The 19566-nt window shown below is 38.6% G+C and overlaps 1 protein-coding gene across 1 annotated transcript in view; it reads right to left on the bottom strand.

Moving 5' to 3' along the window:
• LOC133638555 (potassium/sodium hyperpolarization-activated cyclic nucleotide-gated channel 1) overlaps nt 1–19566 on the bottom strand; it is a 251995-nt gene that overhangs the window by 59969 nt on the left and 172460 nt on the right. The window contains 2 exon segments of the mRNA XM_062031299.1: nt 2406–2552; nt 15583–15801. Of these exon segments, the coding sequence (XP_061887283.1) occupies nt 2406–2552; nt 15583–15801 (366 nt within the window).

Raw genomic sequence — 19566 nt, 5'->3', positions numbered from 1 at the left:
ACCACATTTGTCTGACGATAAAGGTTTTAATACTACGGTCATATCGAATGAAGCATACAGTGGCTGTTATTATAGCTTTTTAGTGCACATGTGTCAAACTCAACGGGCTGGCCACATCATTTTTTGCCCGAAAAAGCTTGCAAATATTGTGCGTGAATGAAATACTACTACAAAATGTATTCGTTTTTGCCATTTTGACAGAAAAAATATCTGGTGCATGAAATTGCCGACAGGTATCGTTAAACATAAGTATTATCTGATCATGCAACACAAATATTATTTTATGCTGTATTACAAATGTTTTTTTTGTCAAATTACACTTACTGTATTTTCTGGACTATATGCCACTACTTTTTTCCAATGCCTTGAACCCTGCGGCTTAAAAATCGGTGCTGCTAATTTATGTATTTATCTTTGCTAACGGCCATAATGTTTTGTATTCAACAAAAAGTTTTCATATCACACTGACAGAGACACTGAACAGGTGTGTTATTGTTTGCGCTATGGCGCCATCTTCTGGACGAGTTCTGTGTTAGCGTTATTAACTTACAGTGGCATTCTATTTGTATTGTTTCAGTTTCGTCAGTTCACCAAAATTTCACTGTGGAGTTATTGAGTCTGTTTAACTGATTGGAGAGCTAGCTGCCGCAGCTAGCGGGTCCATGACGATGACTTCTGTTTTGTTTGATCAGCCGTTTATCTGCCGTGTGACAGGCACCGTTTGGAAACAATAAAGGTATGTAAATAACAATTTACAAAATCTTTCATAGCGGCATATATCTGCGGCTTATGGTCCTGGTGCGGCTAACATATGTAAACATATTTCTTTCTTTCTACCGGTGCGCTCTATAGCCCAAAAAATATGGTAAATATGTGCTTGTCACCTTGACTTATGATTTTAAAACAGGTTTTCCATCAGTTTTTATGAAAAAAATAAATAAATCAATTGCATAGGCGATTGTGTAATAATATCAAGCATATATTTATGTTTCATTTCCTGTTACAAGTAGCCATAACTGCGATGTGGCCCTCAATGGAAACGAGTTTAACACCCCTATCTTAGTAGCGTCTATATTTTTTACAATTACTCAGGGTTTTTCCTGCGTTAAAAATTTTGTGGCGGCCGCCTCCAGCTAATTTTGTGCCGCCCCCAGCCAGAGCGATTGATGTCCCTCTGCGGAAGCTACTTATTTTAACTGCAGTTGCAGCGTTGCGCCACTATAGAGGCGCTATATCGACAGCAGTGCACCGGAAAGACCTGAAGCAACTACCAAAGAAGAAACAGATCGAATCTTCATTTTTCTCGCTACATGGTGCATAACGTTGACCGCCGTAACAAGTAGATTTCTGCCATATGGAGCATGATACGGAGGGATCACTGGACTCCTACAGAACACTCCAGACTGTGCTGTGAACAAGTGAACACAGCTAGTAGTGTTTGTTGTGTTTCCAACCTTTTCTGACTAATTATAATAGATCGATTGATTGAAGAATTTATTAGAAGTTTGCATAGGATCAGGTAGAGTTTCACGACGGAACAGATCGACTGGTACAAGGTCAACTAAAAGGAGTTACCCCAAGAAAGCATTACAAGCATGTCGTGTTTATTTAAAACAAAGTTTTCTCCGTGTCACAGTAACGTTTAGGTTTTTAGCATTGCAGATATGGCAGGCAAAATCAGCCACTACTTTAAAAAGCGATCTTGCGAGGAGGAAAGTCAAGAGTCCAGGTGAAAAAGAGCAGATAAATTTACGTAACAGGCATGAATTGATTAACGTGGACCCCGACTTAAACAAGTTGAAAAACTTATTCGGGTGTTACCATTTAGTGTACGGAATATGTACTGTACTGTGCAATCTACTAATAAAAGTCTCAATCAATCAATCAAACAAACACAAAAACAGTCCCAGATAAGCAACTAACAATTTGCAGTCATTTTGTTGTTACAATAGAATATACATTCAGTGATAGCTAAGGTTAGCTATCAAAATCGCTATCCTTAGCTAACAACACACACAGCTAATCCGTGTGTGCGTTACGTACGAGCGTAATTTATGTCATTATATACTAAAAGCTGCGGAATACAATGATACAATGCTTAAAAACACAATAGAAAGGAGTGGGACAGGCTAGCATAGCTACGTTAACTAAAGTGCTAACATTATAGTCACATTTTAACAGCAACACCATGCTAGGTTTGCAAAGTAAAATGATAACGCATACAGCTAGCATGTCTGTATATATATATATATATATATATATATATATATATATATATATATATATATATATATATATATATATATATATATATGTGTTTTTTTTTGTCTTCAGTGAATACATTTTACCAAATTTTTCATGATAGCTAAATGCATCAACGCTCAGTCAATAAAGGTTTTTCTCACCTCTTTAAGCGGGTCGTTGAGTTCGCTCAGGATGTTGTCCTCGTCGAAGATCTTACCCTGGTAGCGATGCTCGTAGTAGTCGTGTATTTTCTGCCGCATGTCTGCCGGAAGCTTGTGGAATGACATGTATTGTTCCACTTGCTTGTACTGGGGAGGCAAGCAAAGACAGGAAGACGTTGAGGTTGACGCTCTCTCATGTCAAACGTCAAAATGTCCTAATCAAGAGTTGATTTTACAGCACATAACATCGTCTTGTATCTGTAGACAAGGGGGTGTCAGGTGGAGGCCGGGCAGCAGAAATACATTTGCGGCCGTAGGCGACGTCAGGACAGGTTGTAGCTGTAATTATCCTCAAACAAGCATAAAGCCAGGTCCTGACGGGCGGCCAAGCCATGATCTTAATGTGAACTAGTGAGCTACTTCGGACATCTGACAGGAGCTCATTGATCGTATTGATTGCCATTTGACTGTAATGTGGTGTGTAACATTGTCCCCGAATACATTCATTCTCAAACACAGTAGTTGAAGTTGGCACGTTGTGTAAATCATAAATAAAAACAGAATACAATGATTTGCAAATCCTTTTCAACTTATATTCAATTGAATACTGCAAAGACAAGATATTTAACGTTCGAACTGGAAAATGTCAGAGTAAGTTTATGTATGTTATCACAAAAGTTTCTGTTTTCGGAAACTTCCGGCGAGCAGACAGAGGCTGTCTTTGTTGTTCCAAGCCAAAGGCTGGTAAAATTCCCTTGTGTATGATGGGAGGAGACGGGAGGGGTTAACTATTGTGATCAAAGACCTGCCTAAGCTCGATCCAGGACACGAGGCATCTTTTTATTTTGTGTTAATGTGACCGAAAACAATGGCTGTTTACATACCCCCCATTCCTTTAGAAACAGCTGTTGTTATGTAAACAGGGAAAGTCCAAATAAAAGAGGTGGCGTAGAATTCTCTAGCCAGAGCGTGCTGAGACACTGTGCAAGGGTACAGTGTCCAGGCGTCTCTCCTCAAATTGAGCCAAATTGAATTCTGTCTCGGTTTATTTCCTTGCTTCTTGTCTGTTTTAATAGATGTTTAAACCTGACAAAAACTTTGTAATTTTTTGCAAATATTAGCTTATTGGGAATTTGATGCCTGCAAAATGTTTCAAAAAAGCGGGCACAAGTGGCAAGAAAGACTGAGAAAGTTGAGGAATGCTCATCAAACACTTATTTGGAACATCCCACAGGTGAACAGGCTAATTTGGAACAGGTGGGTGCCATGATTGGGTATAAAAGCAGCTTCCATGAAATGCTCAGTCATTCACAAACAAGGATGGGGCGAGGGTCACCACTTTGTGAACAAATGCGTGAGCAAATTGTCCAACAGTTTAAGAACAACAATTTTCAAAGAGCTATTGCGAGGAATTTAGGGATTTCACCATTTACGGCCCATAATATCATCAAAAGGTTCAGAGAATCTGGAGAAATCACTGCACTTAAGCGATGATATTACGGACCTTCGATACCTCAGTCAAAAAGCGACATCAGTGTGTAAAGGATATCACCACATGGTCTCAGGAACACTTCAGAAAACCACTGTCAGTAACTACAGTTGGTCACTACATCTGTAAGTGCAAGTTAAAACTCTATTATGCAAAGCGAAAGCCATTTATCAACAACGCCCAGAAACGCCCCCAGCTTCGCTGGGCCCGAGCTCCTCTAAGATGGACTGATGCAAAGTGGAAAAGTGTTCTGTGGTCTGACGAATCCACATTTCAAATTGGTTTTGGGAAACTGTGGACGTCGTGTCCTACAGACCAAAGAGGAAAAGAACCATCCGGACTGTTCAAAAGCCCGCATCTGCGATGGTATGGGGGTGTATTAGTGCCCAAGGCATGGGTAACTTACACATCTGTGAAGGCACCATTAATGCTGAAAGGTAACGTTTACTGAGTGTTGTTAAAAGGAAAGGCCATGTAACACAGTGGTAAAAGTGCCTCTGTGCCAACTTTAAATTAAATTCTAAGTTAATGATTATTTCCAAAAAAATAAATACATTTCTCAGTTCGAACATTAACTATCTTGTCTTTGCAGTCTATTCAATTGAATATAAGTTGAAAAGGATTTGCAAATCATTGTATTCTGTTTTTATTTGCGATTTACACAACGTGCCAACTTCACTGGTTTTGGCTTTTGTAAATAAAAAATACAATACTATTTGTGAAATTAAATAAAAAATAATTGTGGACTAACAGTTTTTTATTTCTGAAACAAAATAATTAAAAAAAATGTTTGCACATAAATACCTGCGAGTAGAAGCCACATATTCAAAGCTCAATTGTGTTAGTATACACCAAGCAGTGGTGGTAAAAAAAATGGTGGTATTTGCAAGGCAACATATTTTTTAGCTGGTACTTGGTGAAAACGGAGCAAAACCCCACATTTACATAATATATGCTGCACCATCCTGCAGTACATTATCGTATTCTTCGGACCATAGGGCGCACCGGATTATAAGGCGCACTGCCGATGAGCGGGTCTATTTTCATACAAAAGGCGCAACAGATTATAAGGCGCCATTAAAGGGGTCATATTATGATTTTTTTCTATATTTAAAACACTTCCTTGTGGTCTACATAACATGTAATGGTGGTTCTTTGGTCAAAATGTTGCAGAGTGTTTTACGGATCATCTTCAAGTCGCTTTCTGACAGTCTCTTCCGGATGCGCCGTTTTGTGGGCGGTCTTATTTACGTGGCTCACCTTCGGCAGCGTCGTCTCCCCGTCATCTTTGTTGTAGCGGTGTAGCGTGCAAGGACGGGAGTGGAAGAAGTGTCAAAAGATGGAGCTAACTGTTTTAATGACATTCAGACTGTACTTCAATCAATAATGGAGCAGCATCTCCTCATCCGTGGCTCAATAATGCAACAACGCTGGAAATGTGTCCCGTGAAAAGCCGTCCAAATATGTTGACACGCACACGTAGGAAGAGGGATTCTCAGTTAATCATTTGTCTTTGCTGCCCGATCGCCTTCTTTCTCACAGCCGTAACTGCGCCAGTTTGCACGCAAATAGACTTAGACAAACTTTATTGATCCACAAGGGAAATTGTTCCACACAGTAGCTCAGTTACAAAGGATGGAAAGGATAAAGATGGAAAGGATACTGCACACAAGGGCACAAAAAGAGGGCGAAAACAAAAGGTATACATTATTAAATTAAATTAAATTATTAATGTAAATATATTATGAATGTATATATATATATATATGTATTAATATAAATTAAATGTATATACATTTCAAACATGCTGAATATCAATGCAAAACAGCGGCCACATAACAGTTTTGGGATTGATAAATCATATAACGAGTGCTAAATGATTATAGTAGCATATCCTTCTCCCACTATTTTGGGCATTCTTATATTTACTATATATTTTGTATTTCGACGAGGAAAAGAGGTTCTGGGGAGCCTGGCTGCCCTGATGGAACCATTGCTGCGGGGTACGTGAGAGATTCCTGGGATACATGGAGAATCATGTGCCTCTGAGTCCTTTCCATCGAGGACGTGGAAGACATCTCACCTATTTGGAACCGTGATAGCGGGGTACCTGCTGATTGGGCTGGGCATTGCTCTGGTGTATCGTCAACTTCGTAAGATGATGGCAGCCACTCAAGGAGCCCAAAGGCTGTTTGTCGCAATGGTAGGATTGGGTTCGGGCTGTGGGATCACAGTCTGGGACGATTTCTGAACTGAATCGCAAAATGGATCACATCATGGAAAAGTTGGTTGAAACCCCACCCCACCGCTTGATTCCCCTTCGGGGTGATGGACGGCTGGCAGCGCTTCATAGCAGCAGTCGACCTCCAGGGTCCCAACTCCCCCCTACTTCTGTTGCGAGTTGTTGTGATTATACCTGTATGTAACATGTTTATGTGTGCATGGCATGGAGGTTTTTCCCCACTCCAGACTAGGCCCCCTTAGGAGCCCAGTCTAGATTGTATTTTTTTACTCATCTTCTTCCCCAGCGTTTTACCTTTTTCACATCTTTTAAGGGGCGCCTTTGGCGACCCATCAGCGTTCCTGTTCTGTAACCCTGTACACTGTTTGTTTGTCTAATCTTGAACGGGTTGTGCTGAAAACATAGTTTCCTTGTACTTGTGCAATGACAATAAAGTCCTATACTACATAAACTAAGATAAACACGCTCAGTACATTTTTCTGGACAATTTTCTGCATTACTGCGGTTTTACCAAGGTCTCCCATAATTAATGTAGTCCTAAAGCGGTGAAACGTTCTACCTACACCAGCCGGGAAGCAAGTATTGACCCAAAGAAGAGAGAAGCTCATTTATTAGCATCAGCAACTGATTTTTTCCTCACAGACTTCACCGGCTGGCAGGAGAATCCCCCTTGCAGCCGAGAGTAAGCGCGGTCTTTCATGTTGTCACAGGTAATGAAGGTGGAGGTGAGAGGTATTAGCGGCACATGCTAGTGCTGTGGCGTGATGCGAGTGACAACAACGCTCTCCATTGATTCTCCCAGCAGCTGCAGACAAGTGATAAGGGCTCGGGTCATTGTTTGGGAAGGAAGTGGGTGGCGGGGATATTTATTTATTTGGAGTGTCCGTGTCCATTTGGAATAGGATGGGTAATACACAATTCATGATCAACTGACCTGTACTTTACATTACTATCATCCGACCTTTGTGCATGTAGTAATTCAACACCAGGTAGTCAGTGCAAGTATAATTACCTTTTTAGGTAATTGTCATTTTTACAGAAATTAACAACTTAGATGACTATGGGCCTGATTTACTAAGGTCCACATACCACACGGTGAGCAGTGTGTGCAATCTATAAAATAGCCTGTGCTATTAGTGGGCGTGTTGCAAGCGATTTAAACTGGTGCAGTCCGCCTTATTTAAATGAGGATTTTGTGTGTATTGTACGGGGCATCAAACTCTTTTATTGCACGTCCATGTTGTCATACTCCTACAGTAACTGTGGTGTTTTGCTATGTTTTAAAACATGCAGTAGACATTTACCAATTGTATGGGCATTTTGGAAGCAGTCGTGTAGTGCATCTACATTGGCACCACTTTTTTTTATTTTATTTTATTTTTTTTACCGTTTTTTACCGCGCTCATTGGAGAGAAGCTGCGCTTAAAGTTAAAGTTAAACGCTCAAAATGCAGAAAATGCATATGTGGAGGGAGATGTGGCCAGCGCTGCCTGCAGGAGCAAAGGTCACCGCCTCTGTCCATGGTGCTGAGGACAGAGCACCATCAGACGGGGGCGTGGCAGTGCTGACGGCGAGACACAGCCGGCAGGTGATTAGATTTCACAGGTGGTACGTGTTAATCTAATCATCTGTTGTCTTTAACAGTAAGCGGCCAGGAGCAGGAGGAGAGAGAGGATACGGACGTGACTGAAAAGTCACGTTCTGCTGGAGAAAGAGTTGGACACAAATCTATGCACATTCAAAACTTTGTTAAAACTGCAGTACCGTGTCTACAGTGGAACTGCTAGGAGGCAACTTCCACAGCATACTTCAAGAATTTTTTTTTCTATATGAAATATTTTTTATGATATATATATATATATATATATATATATATATATATATATATATATATATATATATATATATATATATATATATATATATATATATATATATATATACAGTACAGGCCAAAGGTTTGGACACACCTTCTCATTCAATGCGTTTTCTTTATGTTCATGACTATTTACATTGTAGATTGTCACTGAAGGCTTCAAGAGGTAGTCACCTGAAATGGTTTTCACTTCACAGGTGTGCTTGAAGCTCATCGAGAGAATGCCAAGAGTGTGCAAAGCAGTAATCAGAGCAAAGAGTGGCTGTTTTGAAGACACTAGAATATAAAATGTTTTCAGTTATTTCACCTTTTTTTTGTTAAGTACATAACTCCACATGTGTTCATTCATAGTTTTGATGCCTTCAGAGACAATCTACAATGTAAATAAAAATATGAGCCTGTTTTGATACTATGATAAATGTTATGTTGTGATGTTGTATTTTATTTCTTATTATATCGTACATGTATTGTGTGCCTTTTTTCCTTTTTCTCTCTTTTTCTTTTCTTTTCTTTTGAAATTGTAATTTTACTGCCTTTTTTACACCATGGCCAGGGGACTACAGATGAAAACTAGCCTTCTGGCTAATTCTGGCTTTTTTAACCATGTGTAGTCATGTGTTTTATGAAATTGCATTGTCCCCTTTGAAATAAACTGTCAGAATAATTGCATCTAAGTTATCACAAAACTTTGTGTTTCAATGAGTTCCCGGCGAGCAGACAAAAGAAAAAGGCTTGTAAAACTCCACTGTGTAGGATGGGAAGCGACATGAAGGTGTCGGTTTCTTTGAGCGATTGTAATCCACAGGAAGATTTTGTCTAGACCCGAGATCTACAAAGCGGAGAGGAAGCAGGACCTGACCCCCCTCAAGGCACCTTTTCTTTGAACTGTTTTGTGACCAAAGGCAGCGGCTGTTTACAACCCCCTTCCCTTTAGAAACAGCTGTTGCCATGTAATCAGGGAATGTCTAAATAAAAGAGGAGGCGTACAATCTTTTGTCAGAGCGTGGTGGGACACTGTGCAAGGGTACAGGTCTACGCGTTTCTCCTCATTGAGCAAAAATTAATTCTGTCTCTGTTTAATTCCTTGCTTCTTTATCTGTTTAATAGATGCCATCAGTGTTTAAACCTGACATACACTAATCTTAATCTTAAATAGTCATGAAAATAAAGAAAACCCATTGAATGAGAAGGTGTGTCCAAACCTTTGGCCTGGACTGTATATAATGTATTCAAGCATAAGTAGGGCGGACCTGAAGCGCGATCTTCCCCTTTCTCTCAGCCATGTCTGCAAAACTGCCAGTATGACCGTATGAAAACAGCAGCCGCAGAACAGTTTTAGTCTTTATAAATCATACGGCATATGATAAACAATCATATTTGCACAATTTCTCCTCTCAGGATTGTGGCAGTTCTGATAATTAGCATATATTCTGCATATTCATGAAGACAGACAGCTAAATGGATTGTGTTCCTTATTTTGTTCACTTAAAAGAAGCAATACTATGCACACATACATTTTTTTTTTAAAGTACTACTAACAATACATTTTCCTGTAATAATTTGCATAAAACTATGTTAATATTTGTTTGTACTAGTGTTGTCCCGATACAAATATTTTGGTACCGGTACCAAAATTATTTTGATACTTTTCGGTACTTTTCTAAATAAAGGGGACCACAAAAAATTGCATTATTGGCTTTATTTTAACAAAAAATCTTCTGGTACATTAAACATATGTTTCTTATTGCAAGTTTGTCCTTAAATAAAATAGTGAACATACTAGACAACTTGTCTTTTAGTGGTAAGTAAGCAAACAAAGGCTCCTAATTAGTCTGCTGACATATGCAGTAACATATTGTGTCATTTTCCATTCTATTATTTTGTCAACATTATTAAGGACAAGTGGTAGAAAATGAATTATTAATCTACTTGTTCATTTACTGTTAAAACTGCCAGCATGCCCGTATGAAAACAGCAGCCGCAGAACAGTTTTAGTCTTTATAAATCATACGGCATATGATAAACAATCACGTTTGCACAATTTCTCCTCTCTGGATTGTGGCAGTTCTGACAATTAGCATATATTCTGCATATTCATGAAGACAGACAGCTAAATGGATTGTGTTCCTTATTTTGTTCACTTAAAAGAAGCAATACTATGCACACGTGAAAAAAAAGAAAAAAAGTACTATTAACAATACATTTTCCTGTAATAATTTGCATAAAACTATGTTAATATTTGTTTGTAGTAGTGTTGTCCCGATACCAATATTTTGATTATTATTTTGATACTTTTCGGTACTTTTCTAAATAAAGGGGACCACAAACAATGGCATTATTGGCTTTATTTTTTAAAAAAATCTCCCGGTACATTAAACATATGTTTCTTATTGCAAGTTTGTCCTTAAATAAAATAGTGAACATACTAGACAACTTGTCTTTTAGTAGTAAGTAAGCAAACAAAGGTTCCTAATTTAGCTGCTGACATATGCAGTAACATATTGTGTCATTTTCCATTTTATTATTTTGTCAACATTATTAAGGACAAATGGTAGAAAATGAATTATTAATCTACTTGTTCATTTACTGTTAATATCTGCTTACTTTATTTTTTAACATGTTCTATCTACACTTCTGTTAAAATGTAATAATCGTTAATTTTTCTGTTGTTTGATACTTTACATTAGTTTTGGATGATACCACAAATTTGTAGTAGTTACAGGATCATACATTGGTCATATTCAAAGTCCTCATGTGTCCAGGGACATATTTTTGGAGTTTATAAACACAATATAAATTAAAAAAACAAACGAAAAAAGATGTTGTGATGCAAAAAAGAGACAGTATAGTACCAAATATGATTAATTAGTATCACGGTACTATACTAATACCGGTATACTGTACAACCCTAGTTCGTACAGTATCATCTTTAAAGAAAAATATACTGCATGTTCTTGTCTCTCTCCTTCATCTTCTGTCCTCAATTGACTGCCGCCTCCTTCCTAAAGCCTCACCTGCAGTGTCAGTGATTGATGTAATGAAAAGACAACCAGTCCTGCCCCACTGATACGCACGGCCAAGTACCAAAGCCAAAGAACCTACGATTGCATCGCATTCGGTGATGTTTTGAGCTTGTTATTAGAGCTACGCATTCACAGTCCACTCTCAAAACTGTCTGACAAACGCCTGGGAGATGTTAGCAGGATGAAATAGGAAGTAGATGAAGCAGATTGGCTGTGAAGCAGATGTACATCCATACTGAGCAAGAGACATGTCACTAATTCAATGACTTCAATGAGTATTTGCTGTGGGCGACCTGCTGTCGTTAATATTCACTCGGATGCACTGTGGCATTGACGTGTGACTGTGGAATTCTTCTGTGGGCAATTGGAACTTCCTGTTTGTGTTCGCCGTTTTCCTTTGTTGTGGTTTATTCGGGGGAAAAAAAATTGTAAGTGTTCTGCAACTAAAACAGGCTCAGGAAAGGTTGAGAAGGTCATCCCTGCATGAAGAATTAATTTATGAAAAAAAATATTAACGGCTGTGGGTGTGGCAATTATTTTACTACATTATTACTATTCACTCATTCTTAATAATATCAATGATAATATTTGATTTTACATAATTGTTTTATTGTTTGGTGTGTTAAAAACACTGTAATAGGCCATATTTTGACATTATTTATATTCAAATGTATCAGTAATTATATAAAAAATAATAAACAAATGTAAATAAATACAAATATTATGTATTTTTTAAATAATTGTAAGTAAAAAAAAACAAAAAAAGCAACAATATTTTTGTCAATTTATGTCTATATTCTGCAATTTTTTAATCCTTATTGCTACATTAAATTGGGGCTGTCAAGTGATTAACTTGTTTTAATCAGATTAATCACACTCTAATTCTGTGATTAATTCTGTGATTAATTCTGATTAATCACAGGTTATTATTTGCTTGCATTAATAAAAATGTCTTTAAAAAATCCCCATCATTTTAGTATTATCCTTACTAATGTTAAATAGTGTTTTTTAAATTGTTTGTATAATTTTTTGGCATTGGATATTTTCAATTGATGGCCACATTTTTTTATTATTCATTTAGAATTTGTCATTGTATTCCCATAGTCATGGATTTGTAATGCACAGTGTAAACCACTGTGTTCATGTTACAATGCACATGCATTTATATAATCTTACATAATTGTGATTACTGATAGAACAACACAAAAAAAGAGCATATTACAGCTGCTAAATACATGTTTTATTAACAGGCCATATTGCAATGTTTACACTTTATATTCTGAACAGTTTATGTTAGGTCAGTCTAAGCTTTAAAGGCGCATAGGTCAACTAAGTGTGTGCGTTTTTTCCCCCTTTTTTATCTAATCATAATCTAACATAAATCCATACATGACCATAATCCCCGGCTGTGTGGACGTTGAATTGTGTAGCCTGAGCGCTAAGTTTAAGGAATGGAATTGTTGCGTGCGAGCACAAAGTCATGGCCACGTGCTTCGGGAATTGCAGAGAGGCCCTCAGCGGGAACACAGATGGTAGCTTGACTGAAATGCTAGATAATCACCATCCATGCAATAAAAAAAACCCACGTAGGATCTGAATGAAACGCAGAATAACATTTGTTTTGTGGACAACAACAATGGCTCCTTACTGATTTGACCTAGAGTGACCTGCTTGGTGGAATCCTCTTTACTAGCTTGGTCCAGAGGGCCATAGAAAGAAGACAATTTATACAGTCTTATTCCTAAAAATCAGGCTTTCAGGCTGCAGGGACGAGCGGAAAGGACTTAGATTAATAATACTTTAGGATTGAATTAGCATTACTGTACTTTTGTGTAACAGATGTGATTTGCGTGTTAAAGCTAGGAGGATTACGGCAAAGTTACTTAAGTGAATAAACAGTCAAATAGGTCTTACTGGCTATTTCCTTTGTTTTTGTTGTAATGTAAATAAAGAAATCCATATGATTTATGAGTTAAAAACAATGGAAAGCTAATATGTTATTTTTAGAAATCGTCCAACAGTTCGGAAATTGAGCCATATTTTCCAAAATTTTAAAAGATATAGCTCTATTTTAAACGGGATAAGCACCAACCAAAATATTTTGGTACTACTGAGCACTGATGCAAGTAAAATCTGAACCGTGACGTTGTGCTCTAGCACTTGGCGGGCAAACAACTCTTTGTTGCAATTTTCCATGCCAACAAAGCAAGCATGCCTGACAGAAAGCGTTGGAAAGTAATGCTCCACTTTTCAAAAGGCGCTAGCTCGATGGATAGGCCATATCCATGCAACTGATAAGCATTGGTAATACAAACCCCGTTTCCATATGAGTTGGGAAATTGTGTTAGATGTAAATATAAACGGAATACAATGATTTGCAAATCCTTTTCAACCCATATTCAATTGAATGCACTACAAAGACAACATATTTGATGTTCAAACTCATAAACTTAATATTTTTTTTTGCAAATAATAATTCACCTAGAATTTCATAGCTGCAACACGTGCCAAAGTAGTTGGGAAAGGGCATGTTCACCACTGTGTTACATGGCCTTTCCTTTTAACAACACTCAGTAAACGTTTGGGAACTGAGGAGACACATTTTTTAAGCTTCTCAGGTGGAATTCTTTCCCATTCTTGCTTGATGTACAGCTTAAGTTGTTCAACAGTCCGGGGGTCTCCGTTGTGGTATTTTAGGCTTCATAATGCGCCACACATTTTCAATGGGAGACAGGTCTGGACTACAGGCAGGCCAGTCTAGTACCCACACTCTTTTACTATGAAGCCACGTTGATGTAAAACGTGGCTTGGCATTGTCTTGCTGAAATAAGCAGGGGCGTCCATGGTAACGTTGCTTGGATGGCAACATATGTATATCCAAAACCTGTATGTACCTTTCAGCATTAATGGCGCCTTCACAGATGTGTAAGTTACCCATGTCTTGGGCACTAATACACCCCCATAGCATCACAGATGCTGGCTTTTCAACTTAGCGTCTATAACAATCCGGATGGTTCTTTTCCTCTTTGGTCCGGCGGACACAACGTCCACAGTTTCCAAAAACAATTTGAAATGTGGACTTGTCAGACCACAGAACACTTTTCCACTTTGTATCAGTCCATCTTAGATGAGCTCAGGCCCAGCGAAGCCGACGGCGTTTCTGGGTGTTGTTGATAGACGGTTTTCGCCTTGCATAGGAGAGTTTTAACTTGCACTTACAGATGTAGAGACCAACTGTAGTTACTGACAGTGGGTTTCTGAAGTGTTCCTGAGCCCATGTGGTGATATCCTTTACACACTTATGTCGCTTGCTGATGCAGTTCAGCCTGAGGGATCGAAGGTCACGGGCTTAGCTGCTTACGTGCAGTGATTTCTCCAGATTCTCTGAACCCTTTGATGATATTACGGACCGTAGATGGTGAAATCCCTAAATTCCTTGCAATAGCTGGTTGAGAAAGGTTTTTCTTAAACTGTTCAACAATTTGCTCACGCATTTGTTGACAAAGTGGTGACCCTCGCCCCATCCTTGTTCGTGAATGACTGAGCATTTCATGGAATCTACTTTTATACCCAAACATGGCACCCACCTGTTCCCAATTTGCCTGTTCACCTGTGGGATGTTCCAAATAAGTGTTCACTATTCTTTATTTATTTTAAATTGCCTTTCAAATTATTCTTGGTGTTGGATTTTATCAAATAAATTTCCCCAAAAAATGCGACTTATACTCCAGTGCGACTTATATATGTTTTTTCCCTTCTTTATTATGCATTTTCAGCCGGTGCGACTTATACCCTGAAAAATACGGTATATAATATGTAAATATTACCGTAATTTCCGGACTATAAGCCGCACCTGACTATAAGCCGCACCAGCTAAATTTAGGGGAACATACAGATTGCTCCATATATAAGCCGCATCCGACTATAAGCCGCAGGGTTTTGATGTGTAATTACCGTAGTATATAGGGGTTCCTGCTACCACGGAGGGGATTGTCGGGACAGAGATGACTGTTTGGGAACGCAAAGCGTCCCATTTATTAACAATAAATCTTTCAATCATTCAATCAAACTTTCACATCTTTGACATGGCGAACAGCATTCGTGCAGAGTACAAATAATACAACGGTGCAAAGTAATACAAAGTGCTCACCTGTACGTTATCAAAATAACCAGCCTACCGGTATATGAAAAGTCAGTCTTTAATCATTGTGTCATCGTCTTCCTCCTGCGTACTAAAACCACCGAAATCCTCTTCGTCGGTGTCGGAGAAGAACAGGCCGTAAATAAGCCGCACCCTTGTATAAGCCGCAGGGACCAGAACGAGGGGAAAAAGTAGCGGCTTATAGTCCGGAAATTACGGTACATATATGTTATATTTTATATTGCTACTACGGTACATTTTTTGTCTACCTTATACCTGCATTATCCTTTTCATCCTTACACTTTCCATCCTTTGTAACTGAGCTACTGTGTGGAAAAATTTCCCTTGCGGATCATTAAAGTTTGTCTAAGTCTAAGTCAAAACCCCGAGAGACCCGCATCCTTACCTTCTCTTGGTACTGTCGGCGTGACGAGTCCAGGGATTGGATCAGGGCCGTGGCGTGACCCACAAACATGGCGTAGCACGTGGCGCCCACGATCATGCTCAGCATGGTGATCCACAGGTCGGACATGCTCACCGGCGCTCGGGCGCCATAGCCGATGCACAGCATGTGGCTCATGGCTTTGAAGAGGGCGTACGAGTACTGCTTTCCCCAGGAAACGTTCTGCATTGGACGGAGAGAAGGGGAGGGGCGTCACCGCGAGGCATGGCGAGGATATAGAGAGGCTTCTCTTTGATGGATCACTGAACTTCCACGCAGCCTTGTGCCAACATACTCTCCATACGCCTCGCAGCCTAATGCCGTCACTCAGTGTCTGAACTTTTCTCTCAGCGTCTTTTTCTTTCTACCTGCTCCGATTCATTTTCCATTTGCCGAGGGGTGAAAAACAGTTCAGCGCTATAAAAAAAAAAAAAAAAAAATAAAAATTGCATTATTTACACGAGCTTGAAGCATCTTTGTCCCCCTTAGAAAAGAAGGGAAGGATGGATTGTGTTTTGGAATTGGATTGCCGCGGTCCCTGAACGCACCATTCTGAGACAGTCCCCTAACAGTCATGAATCATATCAACTTGAGTGTGTGTGTGTGTGTGTGTGTGTGTGTGTGTGTGTGTGTGTGTGTGTGTGTGTGTGTGTGTGTGTGTGTGTGTGTGTGTGTGTGTGTGTGCACTTCCTAATTGAGGATTCAGTCCCTACGACACACCGTCTTCTTACAAATGAGTGTGGGAGCCTTGAACCACGCGATGATAGCTGTCCACTGCGTCCGACTGTGCTCGGGAGAGCTCGTCTCCTTTTTTATGGGATTGTTGACTCATGATTAATCAGACTAAAGCTGCGCAAACACAGGGAGAGACGAGACGGGCAATGTGGTCGACAGGGAATGATAAGAGACAGAAGTGTAATTAGCATGCTTACTTGCAGTGACGGGGAAGCTACTTGGAAAATGTAGTAAGCAAAGTTACAGGTTACTCTCGGTTTATTGCTGAGATAGGCTCCAGCACCCCGCGACCCCGAACGGGACAAGCGGTAGAAAATGGATGTATATAATAATCGTGGGACACCCAAAGATTCACAGCCCTAATATATATAGATATATATATGTATATATATATATATATATACATATATATATATATATATATATATATATACATATATATATATATATATATATATATATATATATATATATATATATATATATATATATATATATATATATATATATATATATATATATATATATATATATACACATATATATATCTATATATATTAGGGCTGTGAATCTTTGGGTGTCCCACGATTCGATTCAATATCGATTCTTGGGGTCACGATTCGATTCAAAATAGATTTTTTTTTCAATTCAACACGATTCTCGATTCAAAAACGATTTTTTCCCGATTCAAAAGGATTCTCTATTCATTCAATACATAGGATTTCAGCAGGATCTACCCCAGTCTGCTGACATGCAAGCAGAGTTGTAGATTTTTGTAAAAAGCTTATGTAATTGTAAAGGACAATGTTTTATCAACTGATTGCAATAATGTACATTTGTTTTAACTATTAAATGAACCAAAAATATGACTTATTTTATCTTTGTGAAAATATTGGACACAGTGTGTTGTCAATCTTATGAGATGCGATGCAAGTGTAAGCCACTGTGACACTATTGTTCTTTTTTTTTTTTTTTTTATAAATGTCTAATGATAATGTCAATGAGTGATTTTTAATCACTGCTATGTTGAAATTGTAACTAATATTGATACTGTTGTTGATAAAATTCATTTTTGTTTCACTACTTTTGGTTTGTTCCGTGTCGTGTTTGTGTTTCCTCTCAATTGCTCTGTTTATTGCAGTTCTGAGTGTTGCTGGGTCGGGTTTGGTTTTGGAATTGGATTGCATTGTTATGGCATTGCTGTGTATTGTTTTGTTGTATTGATTCATTTATAAAAAATAAAAATAAAAAAAAAAGTATAATAAAAAAATAAATAACATAAAATCGATTTTTAAAAAATAAGAATAGATTCTGAATCTTACAACGTGAGAATCGCGATTCAAATTCGAATAGCCACTCTTTGCTTTGCACACTCTTGGCATTCTTTCCATGAGCTTCAAGCACACCTGTGAAGTGAAAACCATTTCAGGTGACTACGTCTTGAAGCTCATTGAGAGAATGCCAAGAGTGTGTTTGATAGACAAAACGAGTGCCGTGCTGCTGTGATCGTGGCGCTGATGAGAAAAAGGATACGTTTGTTTGCAGTTGATTTCCTGCTACAAATATTAGTCTCATCTACAATTCATGTCTGCAGTTGTTGTCATGGTCTGATGTTCATATTTTGTCTCATTATATAGCTGTAGATGTCTCTGTTGTTCAGCATTGTTTGCTAGCGATATCAAGATTCAGTAAATGATGTTGAGCCTACGAGATATTAAGGATAGTTTCTTGATGTTAATAAATATCCCCAAAGACGCTATAATGTGGTCATCTGTATCGAATAAAGCACTTGCCTTTCCTGCACAACAACAACTAGGCTTTTAGTTTCTGTCATGAAAATCAACAACTAAAATACGGGGGATTGGACCAACAATCACAATATTTATCAATAAGACTTAACATGACCTTGGTTTATTTGCACTAGCAGGTCTTCATAGGTATATTTAGGCATAGCAACCACAAAATAACAAAAAAGTAATGCGATCTATTGTTGTTAGAATAATTATGTGTAAAGTTATCACACAACTTTAGTATGCTTAAAGTCCGTTGCTATAGTTATTAGCTATTGTGCTCAAGTTAGATGTTTGTATCTGTGCAATCCAAAAGATTGCCAGCCGTCTCTATCAGTGTTGTGTCCAGACTCGGCCTGCTGACTGCCAAGGCCGAACACCGCCGTGACGCAGACAGAGCAGAGACAAGGCGATATCATCGGCGTCAACACATTTGCATTTTTGTATAATCATATATTGTGTCTAACTGGAGTTGTCGAGATTACCCCCTTCCCTCAGCGACAGCTTCAGTGATGTAACCAGGGACCTCCCAAATAAATAGAGGAAGCACGTGGGCTGGACTTTTAGAACGTAGTTTGGATCTGTAACTAGAATACAGCCCAAAACACGTGTCTCCTCATGAGCTACATTGAACTCTGTCTGCATGATTCCTTGCTTCTTGTCTGATTATTAGATGTCATCAGTGTTTGAACCTGACAATTGTCCTTTCTTTACGTTTAGTTCTGCTATCAAACACCACTAATATAGTAGAGAATAAACTTGATTGCATCACAGAAAGTTTCTCAAACAAATCAGATGTTCAAACAAACATTTTCCAAAATGATCGCTGCAGACACAAGTGGTCCGTTTATATTCCACAAGATGATGAAAATTATATTTTTAAGAGCCATTTCTTTCGACGCACTTTGGTTTTTTTCCCCCGGCCTTATTACCTTTATGAACCACTTCTTTCAGGACTCTATGAAAGCTCTTTCCTATCTTTCTATTTGAACGACTGGAACACCCAAGAACAGAACAAAAACACAGCATTTTCTGCTCAAACTCTACACCCGCTCTCACTTGTTTTAATGCTAGGCTCAAGCTGCTTGACCATCGTGTGAATTAAGCCGCAAAGAAGAAAAACGGATATGACATCACATGCAACCCACCCATAGTACTTACCATAAATAAATGGAACGATTTAGACCTAATACGTGTGATTGTTATCGTCCCATCTCACCCATGGATGATCGATATCGTAATCGGCAGCATACAATCAAAATCCCTGCTGCATAATGTTTAATATCAATACGAACCATGTCGATATCTTGCCACACTGATAGTTCTCCTAATTTACTAACAGCCGTTAAATTGCAGGTATTTGAGCAAAGTTGGGTTGCTTGGGACAACAAACAAACCCCGAGTTTCACCTTCATGCTAGGAA

The sequence above is a fragment of the Entelurus aequoreus genome, linkage group LG21 (genome assembly GCF_033978785.1).
Source record: "Entelurus aequoreus isolate RoL-2023_Sb linkage group LG21, RoL_Eaeq_v1.1, whole genome shotgun sequence".
Taxonomy (NCBI): Eukaryota; Metazoa; Chordata; class Actinopteri; order Syngnathiformes; family Syngnathidae; genus Entelurus; species Entelurus aequoreus.
Note: the sequence above shows the minus strand (reverse complement) of the source record. Positions and strands in the feature narration are given on the sequence as shown.